The 16,894-nt window shown below is 39.0% G+C and overlaps 1 protein-coding gene across 2 annotated transcripts in view; it reads left to right on the forward strand.

Moving 5' to 3' along the window:
• The window catches only part of Chd1 (chromodomain helicase DNA binding protein 1), a 67,671-nt gene extending 54,230 nt beyond the window's left edge, over positions 1-13,441 (forward strand). For both annotated transcript variants that reach the window (XM_050135702.1, XM_050135704.1), the window contains exons 32-36: positions 1,512-1,690; positions 8,113-8,209; positions 9,227-9,278; positions 10,626-10,833; positions 11,924-13,441. In XM_050135702.1, the coding sequence (XP_049991659.1) occupies positions 1,512-1,690; positions 8,113-8,209; positions 9,227-9,278; positions 10,626-10,833; positions 11,924-12,269 (882 nt within the window). In that variant the 3' untranslated portion in view covers positions 12,270-13,441. The remainder of the gene's footprint in view (positions 1-1,511; positions 1,691-8,112; positions 8,210-9,226; positions 9,279-10,625; positions 10,834-11,923) is intronic.
• The last annotated feature ends 3,453 nt before the right edge of the window (positions 13,442-16,894 follow it).

Below are 16,894 nucleotides of genomic sequence, written 5' to 3' on the forward strand. Positions count from 1 at the left end.
CCAGTGTGGTGGGGGGTTCCCTCACATAGTCACAGACCCTCTGTCCAGTGTGGTGGGGGGGTCCCTCACATAGTCACAGGCCCCCTTCTGTCCAGTGTGGTGGGGGGTTCCCTCACATAGTCACAGACCCTCTGGCCAGTGTGGTGGTGGTGGGGGTCCCTCACATAGTCACAGACCCTCTGGCCAGCGTGGTGGGGGGTCCCTCACATAGTCACAGACCCTCTGGCCAGTGTGGTGGTCTTTTAAGATGCTTTTTTTTTTTTTTTTTTTTTTTTGAGAAAGTATGTCGTGCGTGATAGCTCAGGCTGGCCTCAAATATAGCCAAGGACGATTTAGAACTTCTGATCCTCCTGCCTCTGCCTCCTGAGTTCTTAGAGTGTAGGCAGAGACCACCATACCCAGGTTTAGACTCTGCTGCTGCTCTAGCCCAATCCCTCATGCTTTCCAGTCCTACATTCTCCTGAGCTGCAGCCCTTTCTTTGAGTGAGGACTGTGTGCCTTACATCTACCAGGCTGGCCTTGAACGTTTGTGAGCTCAGGATGCCTTCAGCCCCTGACTCTCCTGTTCCCTGTTCTTGTGTGCAGGGCTGTAATTACGGCTCCACAGCATTCAGTTGAAAAACACGGTAATCCACAGATTTGATTTTAAATTATTGCTGATGAAGAATGGAGAACTGTCTACCAACTTCTGCCAATAGGTAGTAAAACAGCGAAGTACTCAAGAAGAGATCAACAGCTAAATAGATCATTCATTCATAGTGGCCTTTCAGTTTTTAACCAGATAGCACTGGATTAATTAAATGTATTGTCTGATAATGACTTGTGTATATATTTGTAGAACTAAACCAATTTCCTTATCATCAACTTAAATTCGTTCTTAACAGTCATTTTCATAAATTTATCTAAGGCTCTTGGCTTTTATAGTATTACTTGAGTAAAGCTGGATCAGAAATTTTGGATGTCATTTTATAATCGTGTAAGGTATTTATTAAGAAAAGTGGTTTCTGTTGACTGTCCCTATTTTCCAGCCTCCTAGAAATGTAGCAGAAGCCATTTGTAGCCACAGTATTCTGTCCTAAAGATTTTAAAGAATAGGTGATTTATACCAGTTGCTTAATTCATTTTAATACTTTTTTTTGCCTACTGTTTGTTTTTGCTAGTTTATTTTTGTTTTTGCTAGTTTGCTAATGAGCTTATGTGGAGCTCCTTTTTAACACTTCTGTCTACCACAGCGTGTGCGTCCTGGCGTGGCCACTAATCTGAAGACTACTTAGATTGGTACTCGGGTATTCAAAGTAGCCAAAGTTCTTTACAATCAAAAGCTTTGACTTCCACAAAAGCTAATGTCAGGTGATGATGGAAAGCACTCTTTGCCTGAAGTAAAGCCAAAGAGGGAAATACTGATGTGTAGAATGTTTGAGGTGATGAGGCAATGCTGTGTTCATATGAATATCATGTATAGAGTTTACCTGACTTGGGCTTTTAATGCATGTATTTCTGTTATTTTCAAGTGTAAAGAAAGAATGAGGCCAGTAAAAGCCGCTTTGAAACAGCTTGACAGGCCTGAGAAAGGCCTGTCAGAAAGAGAGCAACTGGAACACACTAGACAGTGTTTAATCAAGATCGGAGACCACATCACGGAATGTCTGAAGGAGTACTCCAGTCCTGAGCAGATCAAGCAGTGGAGAAAGTAAGTGCGACACCCTGAGGAGGGGCTGGAGTCATGAGTTTAAGTGAACTGTGCTTTTGGTTTATTTTTCTACTTCCAGCATGAGGTGTGAGCAGTGCTCACAGGAGGAAACGGAATGCTTTGTTTCCTCTGAGTATGTAGTTGTCAATGAAAGCCAGAAGAGCGCTTTCCATCTCCTTGATCTGGATTTGTAGGGGACTGTGAGCCCTCTGACATGGGTGCTGAGAAAGGAACTCAGTCCTTCTGGAAGAGTTACCATGTGTTCTTAACTCGGAGCCGTCTTTGTAGCACCTGGTCTCAGATTTTTCTTTTATAGTTTTTTTTGTTAATTTTGTTTCATTAGCTTCAGGTGGCATCTCTGACCTTAGAAAATAGTGAAAAGTAATTTCACTACAGTTCAGATTACATTCTTTAAAATGTGTTTATGTCCACAAAATTAAATCAGCAATTAATCTTTATGCTATAGACTCACTTATTAACAGTACAAAATGCTAACTTTATTATTTTAGGACTAGTAGAAACAGTCTATTTTAAAATTACCCAATCAGCTGTGTATTTCATTGGTTGGCCATTTTAATGATTACTAAGTCTGGATGCGTTGAGCCAGTCTCCTAGACACGTTAGGAGAGAAAGCGGGCACAGCTGAGCGGCACTGGGCTGTTAACCCACTAACTTCCTCATCTGTGTTCACCTCAGCTGCACTTCCCGTTCTTGTCCCTGTGTCTTCCTATGTTCATGGAGGACCGATTTGTAAAAGGAAGCTGGGAGGTTAAATCAAGCATTTATAGTCAAATAAAAAACGAGCTGTCACCTTTAGAGAAATGATTCACCTATGGGAATGGTCACAGAGTTTGCCATAAAACTGTTCAGTCCACGTTGGCTAACTGGTTTTGTAACCATATGCAGTAACAGCTCATTTTTGAACTGTTGTATACTTTGATTATATTACAGGCAATGAAAAACATCCCTGAAGTTCTGTATTCATAATGTCACAATTTCTTTACTTGTGGATGAAATAGATACAATGTATCTATTTTCTATAGGGATAGGGCTCATGACGACCATCTCTTCCTTGATGCCTGGTACTGCAGGTGTACTGAATGCTGGATAATATGCCACTATTTTCCTATATATGCATACCTGTAACAATGTTTACTTTATAAAGTGGCCTCAGTACATGATGGATTTCCCTCCTCTTCTTTATTTCCTCCCTAGTGACAGTTTCTCTCTGTAGCCAAAGCTGAATTTGAATTTCCTGTGTTACCTAGTCTGATTTCAAACTTCACTCTTCCTCCTTCTCTCTAGCATGTTTTGGATCCTATGTGCACCACCACACCTGGCTCTCTTTCCTGTGTAGAGCCCCTACCACACACTGGCTGTAACTTACTGTTTGAGGTGTTGACTACAGAACTAGCATTTGTTTTCCTTTACACTTCCACAGAAACACATGCATCTCACTGCAGCTCATCAATTTAATCCTGCGATTTAGTTTTTCTTTATTAAATTGGAAACTTTGTCTTCTACTTAAAGTGTCTCTTTGATATTTCCAAATTATCAACATCATTACTCCTGCTTTGGGCATCAGTAAAACAAAGTGACTGAACATGAGCACAGGCAATCTGATGTCCGGACATCATGTATCTACAGCATGCATATGTTAGAGAAGTACTGACGGACAGTCCAGGTGGACTGACAGAGTCTTTGGGATAGGTTGTAGAGTAAGATTTCATCGTGCAGTTGATGTGACTTGCAATTTAAAAATGTAGAAGTTGTTTATATCTAGAATTTTCAGTTAAGTATCTTCAGACTCTTGCTAACTAGAACTGCAGAAAGAAAGACTGTAGGTTCTGGGAGACACTGCTGTACTGTGTGTGTGTATATATACACTTTATTCTAGCACAAATAGAATGGTTCCCTCAAGTTCTGGGAGACACTACTGTACTCTGTGTGTGTGTGTGTGTGTGTATACACAAGTTTAGCACAAATAGAATTGTTCCCTCAAGTTTTTCCCCCCTAATTTATGGTAGTCCCAAAAGCAATGATGATCAATCATGAATATTAGATTTTAGCAAGAATATTCTCACCAAACTCTCCATCTATCTGTGGTCATGATCTGAAGTTTATTTTGTTCTCAGTGGTGTCCAGATGTGTTTTAGGTTGTCGCCTTTGATAAAAATTAGAAAAACAAAGACAATCAGAAAATTATTCTTAAAACTAATTTGCTATTTTAAAGAATTCCATTAATTCTTTCCAACTTTTTTAATGTACAGATTTGAAAGTCTGGCAATACTTTGTAAATCATGCCTTTTGGCAAGTATGGATTGCCATTTGGCAAGACTACCAAGGGCTACTTTTAATTATACACTAGTTGTCAGGTTTTAAAACCTTATAATTAGTATTTAGATGTTCAGGTTTGCAGAGAGGCAAACCTTTACTTTCCTGCTTTCGAGACAGTGAGGAACATCTTGATGAAATGTCTTAGTGACAAGTACATGCAGATATTGTTCAGATTTTGTTACTAGGAGAAGAGAAGTCGTGTGTTGGGAAAGGAGTCACCAGGAGCAGGAAAAGGAGATTTTAAGCGTGTTGGGTTATCCCTCGAAAGATTATGTTCTGACCTTGCTTTTTCTTCACCCATTTAGGCAAACATCCTTTAGTTTTCCCTCTGTTTAGTTCTTCTTCTTTTCTTTTTTTTAATTGAAAAAGTTTTTTTTTTCATACAATATGTTCTGGTCAATTTTTCTTCCCTCAACTTCTTCCAGATTTTTTTACCCATTTAGCTCCATACTCCCCCTTTCTCTTCCTCTTTAAAAAATAGGCAGAAACAATCAAAAATATTAACAAATGGAAACTAAAATATACTAGCTATATATATATTTATTTATAGCAATATATAAGCCCAATAGACCGAAAAGTGCTCAAACAAAGCACTATGAGGTAAAAAGCTTATGAAAATATCGTTTAGTTCATTTTCTGTTGGCCAGTTATACCCAGTGGGGATCCATGGGAGAAAACTAATCTTTCCTTTGCAAGCGGGTATGGATTGCACATTGGTTAAGGGTGACTGTCATGTCTACTTCCTCCGTCTGCCTTGAACATGTGCAGGACCTGTGTGTGCTGCTGTAGTCTCTGAGTTCATGTGAGTATCAGAAACTCTTCCTTAGCGTTGTCCGTCTCTCTGACTCTTACACTCCTCCCACCTCCTCTTGTGCATCAGTCCTTAGCCCCGAGGGGAGGGGATGAAGACATCCCATGTAGGACAGAGTCCTGCTAGGTCTCTCGTTCTTTGAACATTGTCCAGTTGTGTGTCTCTATTAACTTCCATCTACTGCAAGAGAAAGCTTCTTTGTTGGCTGAGTGAGGCTGATGTATGGGTACCTCAGAGTGTTGCTAGGAGTCATTTTACTGCTGTGTACCGCTAGCAGAACAATAGTAACTCGTTTTCACCTGAGCCTGTGGCCACCCAACCAGTGTCAGGCATGGGTTCCATTTAATGTAGCAGGCCTTAAAATCAGTCATAGGGTAGTTGGTTACTACTACATTATTTGTGTCACTGTTGCCTCAGCATATCTGATAAGCAGGTCACTGTTGCAAGGTTGTAGCTGGGTTGATGATGATTTCCTTCCTTCTCTTGTGGCATGCAGAGTACCTTCCAGAACCATGAACACTGGTCAATAGGGGTGAAGGGTCTAGGCACCAGCTATACTTCTGCAAATTTGATGACATATTTGTCTTCAACAAAAGGGTATTAATGCTTGTTTGTTGAGTGTGACCAATAGTTTTGGCAATAGCCTAATGTGTTTGGGGGATTCTATGATGTAACCCATTCCTGGTACTGATGGTTTTACTTGGTGGTATAAGATATCTAGTTACAGCATCTCTCTCCCGTGGTATAATAATCCCATTTAGATTCCTTTCATACATGAATATATTTTAGAGATCTTCCACAGTAGCAGGCTTCCACATGACCCTTCAGGTGACCTTAGTGTTGTTGTCCTTCCCTCCCTTATTTAGTTCTCCCTGCACTGTGTGGTTATACACATTTCCTTAAAAGTAAAAGGGGAACCTCCCCCCCCCCCACACACACACATGGCTAGTAACCTAGAAAATGATAAGACCTTTGCTCTAATTTTAGTGCTTTTTTGGAGAAAAGTTTTTCTTTTTTAAAAGCAAAAGTTGAGCCTAACAAGATAGCTCAGTGGATAAAGGTGCCTTCTGCCAGCCCTGATGACTGAATTCAATCCCCAGGAGATATCCACATGGTAGGAGTAGAGACTACCACATATGCTCTGTAGCATACATGCCTGCACACATAGAACATGGACAAAAGAATAGAAGTATTTATAAAATAATAAAATACAGAAGAAAAGAAAGAATAGCTCATATTAAGACTTATCGTTGGGCATGAGGTCCTGAGTTTCATAGCTAACACTGTTGAAACAAATTATTCGAGAAAAAAAAAAGCAGATGATAAAAGACCTGGCCTGTGGACACCTCAAGAATAGTTACCAAGTTTCCAGAACGGAAGAAGGTGAAGACTGCACTCAGGATTTTTGTATAGACTTGTTTCCACAGCAGTCATAGGTGCTTGCCTTCTTTATTACTCCATGTTTCTCTACTTTTGTACCATGTGTCTTAAAAACAACTAAAAGGAAATGCTAGGTTTGTGTTTGTTTGTTTTTGTTTTTTCAAGATAGGGTTTATCTGTGTAGCCCTGGCTGTCCTGGAACTCACTCTGTAGACCAGGCTGGCCTCCCAAGTGCTGGAATTAAAGGCGTGCGCCACCACCACCTGACTGGAATGCTAGCTTTTATTTAAAGGCCACTATATCCATTGAGGACCAAAAGGATAGAATATTTGCATTTTGTTTTTTGTTTCCCATTTTCATATTTCTCACACACTTGCTGTTTATACAACAATACCTTTTAAGAACTCTGTAGTTAGGGCATGTCTTCATGCATAAAGCGTTTGTATTCCAAGCTTGGGGGCCTGAGTTTGGATCCCCAAGACCCCAGAAGAGCCAAGTGGACGTGACAGCCCTCTGGAAATCCAGAGTTGACAGTCATGTATTGTGGAGGTCAGCCAGGTGAGGAGTGCCCTCATTTCAGTCTGTAAGGGATGATGTGATTGAAGACAGTCTTGCGTGGATATGTACCACTGTACACATGTACCCACATACATGTAGACATGGGCACACACTGCACACAGGCACATAGAATGTCTGAAGTAATACTAATATTTTACAAACAGAAATGGGGGATCTTTGTGGGGTTGAAGTAGGTATGATGGAGGAAGCCCTGTGTTTGCCCTCCTTGCACAAGGGTTTATGAGTACTGATGGTTGTCCCTTTGCCACAATGAGATGTTTTTATAAAACAAAATGTATTTTATAGAAGAATTTAATGATTAACCAAAAGGCAATTTGCTAATTAAACCCTACCTCTTGTAACTGCAGAATGTGTATGTTAAAGCTAGTATATTATTGAAAAGCTAGGTGTAGCTTTTAGGTATCATTCAATTTGTTATTTCAACCAAGTTTGCTTTCAAATTAATTTTAAGGTAAATATGACTACTGTGTTTTTTGTCTTATGACAACTAAGCTAACAGGTTGAATTTGGCAGAGTGTTTGATAATTGGAGCTGTGTTATATACAATATGACTTGGCGTACACATGCACGCACCTGTTACACTAACGTCTGCCTTTGGATGGAACAGGCCTAGACACTAGACACACTTCATACTCCAGATTCCTCTGCCTTCTGTTACTCTTGCGGCCATTATATTACCATTAAAAATGAAAATTATTGTAATGTGTTATTTAGGATTAAGCTGTTACCTGCTACTGTTCTTATTCAGCTATGAATGCAGCTGATATTACACACATAATCTATATTACAAAATGAACCTTTGATACTTGCTTAGTTTTATATGTATTTATTACATTTTAGATTAGGGTCAAACACTAGATTTCATTCCAAAGAAAAATGAAGGGATTTGAACGAGAAATAAAATATTTGTGTGATTGGAAACTCCTGTGTGCATGGAATTTTGAAAAGTAGACACGAAGATTAATTTTATTATTTTATTACTTAAAGTTATTTTTCGGTGTGTCTGCATATGCATGTATGCCTGAGCATACCATAGCACATGTATGAATGAAGATCAAAGAACTTCTGGAGAGACTTGGTTCTCTCTGCCATGGAGTTCCTGGGTTTGAACCCAGGTTGTCAGACCTGGTAGCTGGTACCTTTACCTGCTGAGTTACCTTACTGGTCTCTGATAATTGATTTCTTTAGTGTACACTTTGTTTTATAGAGGGAGGGCTATGGCTATCCTTAGTGTATAAAGAGAGTTATAGGAGGTTCTATGTTAAAACTAAATATTTTTTTACCAGATTAATTTGCCAATTTTTTTTCCTTCTAGAAACCTGTGGATTTTTGTATCTAAGTTTACTGAGTTTGATGCAAGAAAATTGCATAAACTGTATAAGCATGCTATTAAAAAACGACAAGAATCTCAGGTAAGTGGTATATAATACTTTATTCCTTAAATTATGTTATTGAGGCCATATACCTTTTTTATTATCCAATAACAAATGGAGAATTCAGTTAACAAGTGTAGAAGTAATGAATAAATTAAATAAATAGCACTTGAGCACTGTACCTGGCACAAACATCCACAGCATTAGCTTAGATCAATAGGCAAGGAAACGGGATATTAAATTGGTCTTGTGAGATAGTGACTATGAAAGGAGCATACTATTTACAGAAGAGAAGCTGTGTGACATCTTAAATCATCTCAGCCAAACAGTGTGAAAACCTCAGCTCTGTACAGAGAAACATCCCCTATCTGTGACGTTGTCACCGACCGTGTATAATGTGATTTAACTAGAAATTTTGAGACACACTGCATTGGAGGGTTGTTCAATAAAAGTATTGAACAGTACTCATAAAAATTGTCAAGGTATAGAAGAAAAGATTGCTACAGAGAGGTGATGGCTTCTGGAGCAGAGGGTGCAGGAGAAATGAGAATCTGACGGGAAACAGTTGAGCTGGCCATGTTGTGTCATGTGGAGTAGCCTCAGCAGGTGGGCGATGCCCGTCGTCTTCAGCGTCTCTGAAATTATTTCAAAGTCAATTTTTAAAAATGTGAAGGGAATTGTTTTGTTTAAAGAAAATTGTAGCCGGGCGGTTGTGGTGCACGCCTTTAATCCCTGCACTCATGAGGCAGAGGCAGGCGGATCTTTGTGAGTTCGAGACCAGCCTGGTCTACAAGAGCTAGTTCCAGGACAGGCTCCAAAGCTACAGAGAAACCCTGTCTCGAAAAACCAAAAAAAAAAAAAAAAAAGAAAAAAAAGAAAAAAAAAGACAATTATAAATTTTATATTTATATATGCTATGTATGTATAGAATGTGAAAACCTTACAACATCAGAATCTTCTTAAGGATATCCAACCTAAACCCACTGTTACACACACTATCCTGTGAGAGTATTTAGGCTACTTGAAAGTGCCTGATATGTGTGTGTTCTATTTTAGCAAAACAGTGACCAGAACAGCAACGTTACTCCTCATGTGGTTAGAAATCCAGGTAAACTTTTAAGACTTTTCTTTTTCTTCTCCGCGTGTATGTGTGTGTGTGTGTGTGTGTGTGGTCTGTGAAGTGTACGCAGCGGCAGCACAGGCTCCAGAGGGTTGCGTAGCCTTTCCTGCCAGTACCTTAGAGGGAGGCGCTGTGAGCCTGGGCCCACAACTTCAGCCTGCAGCCCAGCAAGCATTGTAGTCCTCTTCTCTGCTTTCTGGGAACTTGGTCGGGCTTGCTGTGTGGGTGCTAGGATCTGAACTAAGGGCCTCATAATCTTGCAGATTTTGCAGACATTTTTAGTTTGTAAGGTGTAGCTCCCCAGGCGCCCCCTTACTTTTGTTTATTAAGTCAAATTATTCTTTAAAGCTGTTATTATTGTTCAAAGTGTGTTTATAGTGAGTAAATGCTGTAATTCTAATCCATTATATTATTTAAATTATTTTAAATACTGTTTCAGTTGTTCCTTCTGAAAACAAGCCTTTAAGCCAGTTTCTAGTAATTGTGGGCTATTGTTAAGAAAAGGAATGCTTATCCTGTGACTACAAAATAGAGTCTGAGACACATGTGCCTCGGTAGTTCTCAGTTGTGATTACATCACGTTCCCCCTTTCCTCCTTCGAATCTGCCCCCATGCTCTCCCGCTCTGAAGATGATAACCTTTTTTTCCTTGGTGTGTGTGTGCGTGAGCTCATGTTCTGTATTAATAGAACCTGCTGCTATGTTTTTTCTTTGGTATGTGTGTGCGTGAGTTCATGTTCTATATTAATAGAACCTGCTGATCTGTTTTGGTTTTGTTTGTATATGGGTTTAGGACTGACCATTTTGCACTGGACAACTAATAAGGGGGCTCATCACTGGGGAGAAGCTAAAAAATCTCCTCTGAGCTTCTCTGTCTAGGGGGTGGGACCGCACAGAATTCTCTGTCCTTATTAATGTGTCCATTGATATTGCCATTGTTCTGGGCCTATTTTCTGCAGTCACTTTTAGGAGAGACTTCTGTTACCACAGACTTGATAGTATTCTGGCTTCTTCAATATTCCCTCAACCACAGGTGCAGGACTGTGGTGCAGATGTGTCCATTGGGGCTGAGCTCCCCATAGTCCATCGATTCCTGCATATGTCCAGTTGGGGTTTTCTGTGATGGTCTCGTGCTGTAGAGAGGATTTGATGAGGGTGGGAGCTGCCCTTACTGCAAAACCCTTTAAAAGCTTTGGTTCTGTGTTTATAAACCATTTTAAAAATGCTTTAGCTACCTATATTTGAGAGTTGATTTTGTTTTGCCAGGAGTTAATATTTAGGTATTTGTAAGACATCTTCAAATGTATTAATAAAGTCTCACTTACTCATTGAATAGATATGGGAAGGGTAAGAGAGAACACAAACCACGATGAGAGCAGCAGGGACAGCTGCTCTTCTGACAGACACGCGTCTCAGTACCATGACCATAAGGACCGCCACCAGGGAGATGCTCACAGGAAGAGTGATTCCAGGAAAAGACCCTACTCCTCCTTCAGCAACGGCAAAGACCATCGGGAATGGGATCACTACAAGCAAGACAGCAGGTAAACTGGAAAGCGACTTTGGAACTTTTCCTTCTGCCCACCATTCTCTTCTTAATTACATTTGGTACTTTTGGGATACACCCATTTCATTTTCATGAGAGCACATCAAATCTTACTTGCTTATAAATTTAAAAATTGATAGTACTTTTCATGTTAATATTTATAACTTTTTCTCTAAAATGGCCTTTGAAGTATTAAATTGGTATCAGAATATGCAATGAAATCTAAAAGTTTTGTAATTTTAAGTAGTGTAGTTTGTTGCATTTGCAGAGTGTTGGCACAAGGACAGGCTTTCTATGGGGAGAATTCTTCATTGGATATTGAAATCCTCTGAGGCAAAATATACTTTATTCCGTTATTGTGTAAAGAGCCTTCTTAATAATTTGTGATCACTGCTAAAATTTAAGTTCAGAAAACTGAAAGATAAACGTAAAGATGAGAAAAAAAGTAAGAGGGGCCGAAGGTGCCACTCTGTAGCCCTTACTACTTAAGTACATTAACTGCAGAAGGGCTCTCCGTTAGGGATGTATGACAAGAAGAGAAGCCATATCTGTAACTGCATATGCCAGTAATGTCCCAAACTTCTGGAGGACATATTTGTCATAAGAAACGTTGGTCAGTAAGAGCATTTTATCTGAAAAGGCAGCTATATGTTAGAGATTTCTTATTGGGGTCAATTTCTTGATATATGCATTATTACATAACTAATTGCATGAGAAAATGTTTAAATGACATCATAGACTAAATGGAAAGTTTCAATATGAATTTCTTAGACTACATTGTTCTATTTTAAATTTTCCTCCTAGAGGTTTGTAAATGGCTTCAGTTTTGAGGGTTCTGCATAGCTGTGGTTATTTCAGTGCCTCAGACACTGAGGTACATTGATAGGAATGATTTGTGAGTAAAGTTAAAGCGCTGGCTCTGCGGTTTTGTGAACCAGCGTTTTCATGGTGATTTCTAATGAGGGATTAAACACTGAACTTCTATACAATTAAAATATGTTTTAAGATATTTATAATTTTCTATACGGTTTTACTTGGGAACTTTAACTTACTAATTTAACTAAAAGGCTAAATTTCTCTTGCATTAGGTACTATAGTGACAGAGAGAAACACAGAAAACTGGATGACCACAGGAGTCGCGAGCACAGGTCAGGTGTGGAAGGAGGTGTGAAGGACAGGTGTCATTCTGACCATCGGTCTCATTCGGACCATCGACTGCACTCGGACCACCGGTCAAGTTCTGAATACACACACCATAAATCTTCCAGGGATTATCGGTTTCTCTCCGATTGGCAAATGGACCACCGAGCTGCCAGCACCGGCCCTCGGTCACCTTTAGATCAGAGGTCTCCTTATGGCTCCAGGTCTCCGTTTGAACATTCAACTGAACACAAAAGTACACCTGAGCACACATGGAGCAGCCGGAAAACATAACAGAAGCTGATAACTTGTCTATGTGGACTTTGGTTTTAGCCATAGATGATAAACCACCACAGTAATTGCCTTACCTGACTTGAAACATGCAACAGCTCTTCTCTCGGTAGCAGTATTGTTACTTCTTCCCAGGACGCAAGGTCTATTATCCCAACAGAAGAGAAATATTTTTATATTTAAGGATTATGCTGCACTGTACTGCAGATACGGCAGTACTTTTTTTTTTTTTTTTAAAGAAATGGAAAATGTTTACTATAACAGGGACCTCAACACTGCCCTCCCGTGTAGGCTGAATAAACTGTTTTTATGTCAGTGGTTTCCGACTGACTCCATTTAAATTATGTTTGTATATGAACTTTACTCTGACCTGTGATCATGTTTCAGGAAGGAATGAAAGAGAGTTCTTTTCTTAATAAAGAAAAAACACTCAAGGACTTTGTTCACTTTCCAAAGCTACTTGTTTACATTGTACACTGCGACCACCTTGCCGCTTTCATCACAAGCTTGAATATTTAAATCCTGTACTTATGTCTGTAATATAGCCGGGAATTTCCTGTTTGTGATTGTTATTATGCCTTTTTACAGAAGAAGATGGCTGTAAATTATTGTAAATGTATTAAATGAGCTCTCCTTCCTCGCCCTTCTCAGGCTTGTTTTCCCAGACTGTTCCTTTCCCTACCAACTCAGGCCTTCTTATTAAAAAAAAAAATCAGTGTAATAACACTTTTTAATGATTTGTCTTGATGGAATCATTGTTTAGAATGTAAAAACGGGGAAAGGGCCACTTCTTCCTTTCAGTCCTCTTTTTATATCGGATATTTTTATTAGATACGTGTTTACCCCTTCTTTTGGAAGTCAATATTATGTTTGTACTTTTACCAGAGAACTGTTGGGTAATACGCGAATCATAAACTTGATGCTCTGGGAACGTTTTCAGATGCATTTGGTTTAAAAGGGTAGGTGTATGAACACTTTCAGAATCCAAAATGGCCAAAAGTTACTGTAAATCCATGTGTTTTCCCTTCTCATGTATGGGCAATAATGTCAAATGTGCTATGCAGCCAGGTAACATTTTAGATGAATTTGATTAACTTTTTAATATAAACTGTTACAGTGCACACTGATTGTACATAAAAACCTTATATATGACAAATTAAATTTAAGAAAAAGGATATGTGGGCTCCTGTAGTTTTCTGCTCCACTCTTGTTCCCTCAAGCATTTTATCTCTGTTTCTTTTGTTTTGTGTTAAGTAACAGCTGCCAGGGCAAGAAAGGTGTCTTGGTAAACCACTGAAAGTTGATTGTAGTACTACAACTGTCTGTTTGGAAGACTCCAAATCTTTCTGTGAAGTCTGCTTTCTATAGCTGTTACTCTTCTATGGTGCCTTACTTATTCACAATTATTTTTCTTATATTCAGTGGGAATTTTTAGTGTATGCTTTGTAATCATAGATTATTACTTCTGGACGTGTCTCCAATGATTAGCCATTGGGGAAATCTAAAGTTGGTCTGTGGATTTATATTTTCATATTTTCCTTTTGTATAGCCAAGTCTAAAGTTTATACAAAACCACCTTTTTTAAAAGCAGTTATATCTTTGACATAAAGTTATCCTGAAGTCAAAGATAAGTTTTTATCTTTGATATGCGAGGTAGTGTGTTGGGGAAAAACTCAACTTTGAAACATCTAGTTATAATTAAAAACAAAAATGATGATAGAACTCAGTGCTGGCACACAGTTTTTAAAATTCTCACTTTCTCCACATTTAAGATAAATGATCATTTTATTCCTGAAGAACATTTCCCATAAATCCTGATATTAACAGCAATAGCTCAGGGTTAGCACTACATGCCCCTGTGGCTAGGTCATTTGCTTAAAAGCCTGTTTGTTGTACAGATTTTGTAGAAAAATAATGCATTTTTGAAGTATGGGCTCTTAATTTATTTTTATTTTTTTACCAGTTTGACACTTAATTGAGTAACTGAGTTAACTAGCTGAGTTGACTGCAAATCTAAAACTGTATGTAACATTTATTGAATCTGTTAATTATTTGTAAAAAGTCAGCAATTACATAGTAAAGGAGCAAGCCATAAAGTGCTAAGATGCAATGGATAACGTCAGTCCGTACCTATACCAAGGGCATTATAGAAATGCTTATTTTTTTTGTCTTTTACATGCTCACTGCTCTATTTTTATCCATTTGTTTAATTTTTTTAAGTGAGAGATTATGCATAGCATTGTACCAATTAACCTTCCATTTTAATAATAAACAATAAAAGATTCTTATTAAAAGCAACGGCTTGTCTGCTTATAAAGAAAACCCTCTGTGTGTAGGGCATGAGTTAGTCTTCGGACTGGAGACTAGAGAGAGACCAGACCAGCTGCAGTAAGTTTAGAGTACGTTTGTGATGTGTAAAATATAGCCTGTTAACCATGTGACAGTTTCAGTTACTATTTTTGCAACTCGAGTGAAAGGGTTGAGTGGACTTTGTCGTAAGATTATTCGAGACTATTTACCAGCTCTCTATGGTTTGGTTTCTGTTCTGTAACTGTTTTTCTGCACCTGTGAGCCACCGTGCGCACATCACAGGCCAGGTTTGACAAAACGGTCCCACTGAAATGGCATGGCGGTTGTCTTTTTTTTTTTTTTCAGTTTTATTCAATTACTTTTGAGATTATAATTACATCATTTCTCCTTTCCCTCCAATGTACCCCTCTTTCACGTTCATTGTTGTTATGTGAATTGTGTCTGTATAATGTTACTTGTATGCATACTTTCAGGGCTGCTGATTTGGTCCTGCACAGCCCAGCAGGTGTTCTTCCCTGGCACTGCTCAGCATTCCTTAGTGGCCTGTAATTCGTTATGGGTGGCTGAGGCCTCCACTTTGGCTCTCCGTTGTCGGGCTTGTGTTTAGGCAGTTTTTCTACACTAAAATAACTTTTTGGCTAGAAAATTACCTTTGGGTCATAAGTAACTTGTTACAGCAGCTTTAAAGGGTTGGGGGTTGAGGCTTGGAAAAAACTAATTTTGTTAAAACTTGTTTTTAAGGTTTACTAGCTTCATCTAAATATGAAAGTACCTCTGTTAAAATTTTTAGAAGTTCGTTGCTTAGCAATTAATTTGGTTCATTACTTAGTAAACGAGTTTTAGATGTTTCTGAGTTGATATGTAAAACAAAGCATATCTATACCAAACATTAAAATTCAATACAATACAAATTTTTCCCCCAGTGGCATTGCATGTAAGGTTTGTGGAGCATGAGTGGTCAGCGCAGCAGTGTGAATATTGGAGATAACTTTTGAATTAGAAGTTTTAGAATGTTCAGTTATAGGCATCTGAAAGAGAACAATTTCCATTGAATTCTCTCAGGTACTTCCCATGCTGGGTCATTTACCCATAAAGTGTGCCCATCTTGTGCTATGGCACAAAGGGACAGACAAACTGCCAAGTTAGATACTTTATGATCCACTCTACTTTAAAATGTGAGCCGTGGGAGCTAGAGAGATGGCTCAGTGGTTAAGAGCATTGCCTGCTCTTCCAAAGGTCCTGAGTTCAATTCCCAGCAACCACATGGTGGCTCACAACCATCTGTAATGAGGTCTGGTGCCCTCTTCTGGCCTTCAGGCATACACGCAGAAAGAATATTGTATACTAAATAAATAAATATTTAAAAAAATGTGAGCCGTTTTACTTTTTGCCGACATAAAGTGAGGCAAAATAAACCTGGGAAGTGCAGGACTATAAGGTATGCACGTTTTTAGCAGATACACAACTTTCTGTGCTCATGGTCTGTATAAGGAAGTGAAGCGCACACAAACTGCCAAACTTTTAGTTTATACACACAGAACAAAGCCAAGTAGCTGTTAGATTTTCCTGAATTTATTGCAGAAATAGTACTAACAAGTTGACCTTGAAATGTTTTCACGGTTGTTGAGCACTGAATCTCACTTTCACTCCTTGTGAGGCAGCTTCTGAACGTGTTACTGTGTTGTTGAGGTCCCTGCTTTGCCTTGTTGGGTGTGTATATTTCCTTATGCCAAGGGCACACTTCTTACTGCTGTTGGCATTGAGCACCCTAGTTTACAGATGTTAGTCCCGTGTCCTTTTTCAGAATGATTCCGATTCTTTGAATTTCATTGCTTCCGCATCTATTTTATAACCAGCTTACTAATTTCTGTTAGGAGCTTGTTGAGATTTTAGTGGAGATCTCACTGGAGAATAGACACAGAATATTGAGACCTCCATTATTTGAGCCTGTCTTCCATGGGTGTGCTACACAAATGTTTGTATGTTGTTAGACATATAAAATTGTAATTTTTACAATGGAAAAAAGAGAGCATCTTCAACAAATTGTGCTGGCAAAACTGGATTTCAATCTGTAGAAAAATGAAAATAGATCCATGTCTGTCACCATGCACAAAACTCAAGTCCAAGTGGATTAAAGACCTCAATATCAGTCTGAACACACTGAACCTGATAGGAGAGAAAGTGGGAAGTACACTACAACAAGTGGGCACAGGAGACCGCTTCCTACGTATAACATCAGCAGCACAGACAGTAAGGGCCTCATTGAATAAATGGGACCTCATGAGACTGAGAAGCTTCTGTAAAGCAAAGGACACTGT

The sequence above is a fragment of the Alexandromys fortis genome, unplaced genomic scaffold (assembly GCF_014885135.2).
Source record: "Alexandromys fortis isolate MF-2015 unplaced genomic scaffold, M_Fortis_MF-2015_v1.1 scaffold_23, whole genome shotgun sequence".
NCBI classification, from domain to species: Eukaryota; Metazoa; Chordata; class Mammalia; order Rodentia; family Cricetidae; genus Alexandromys; species Alexandromys fortis.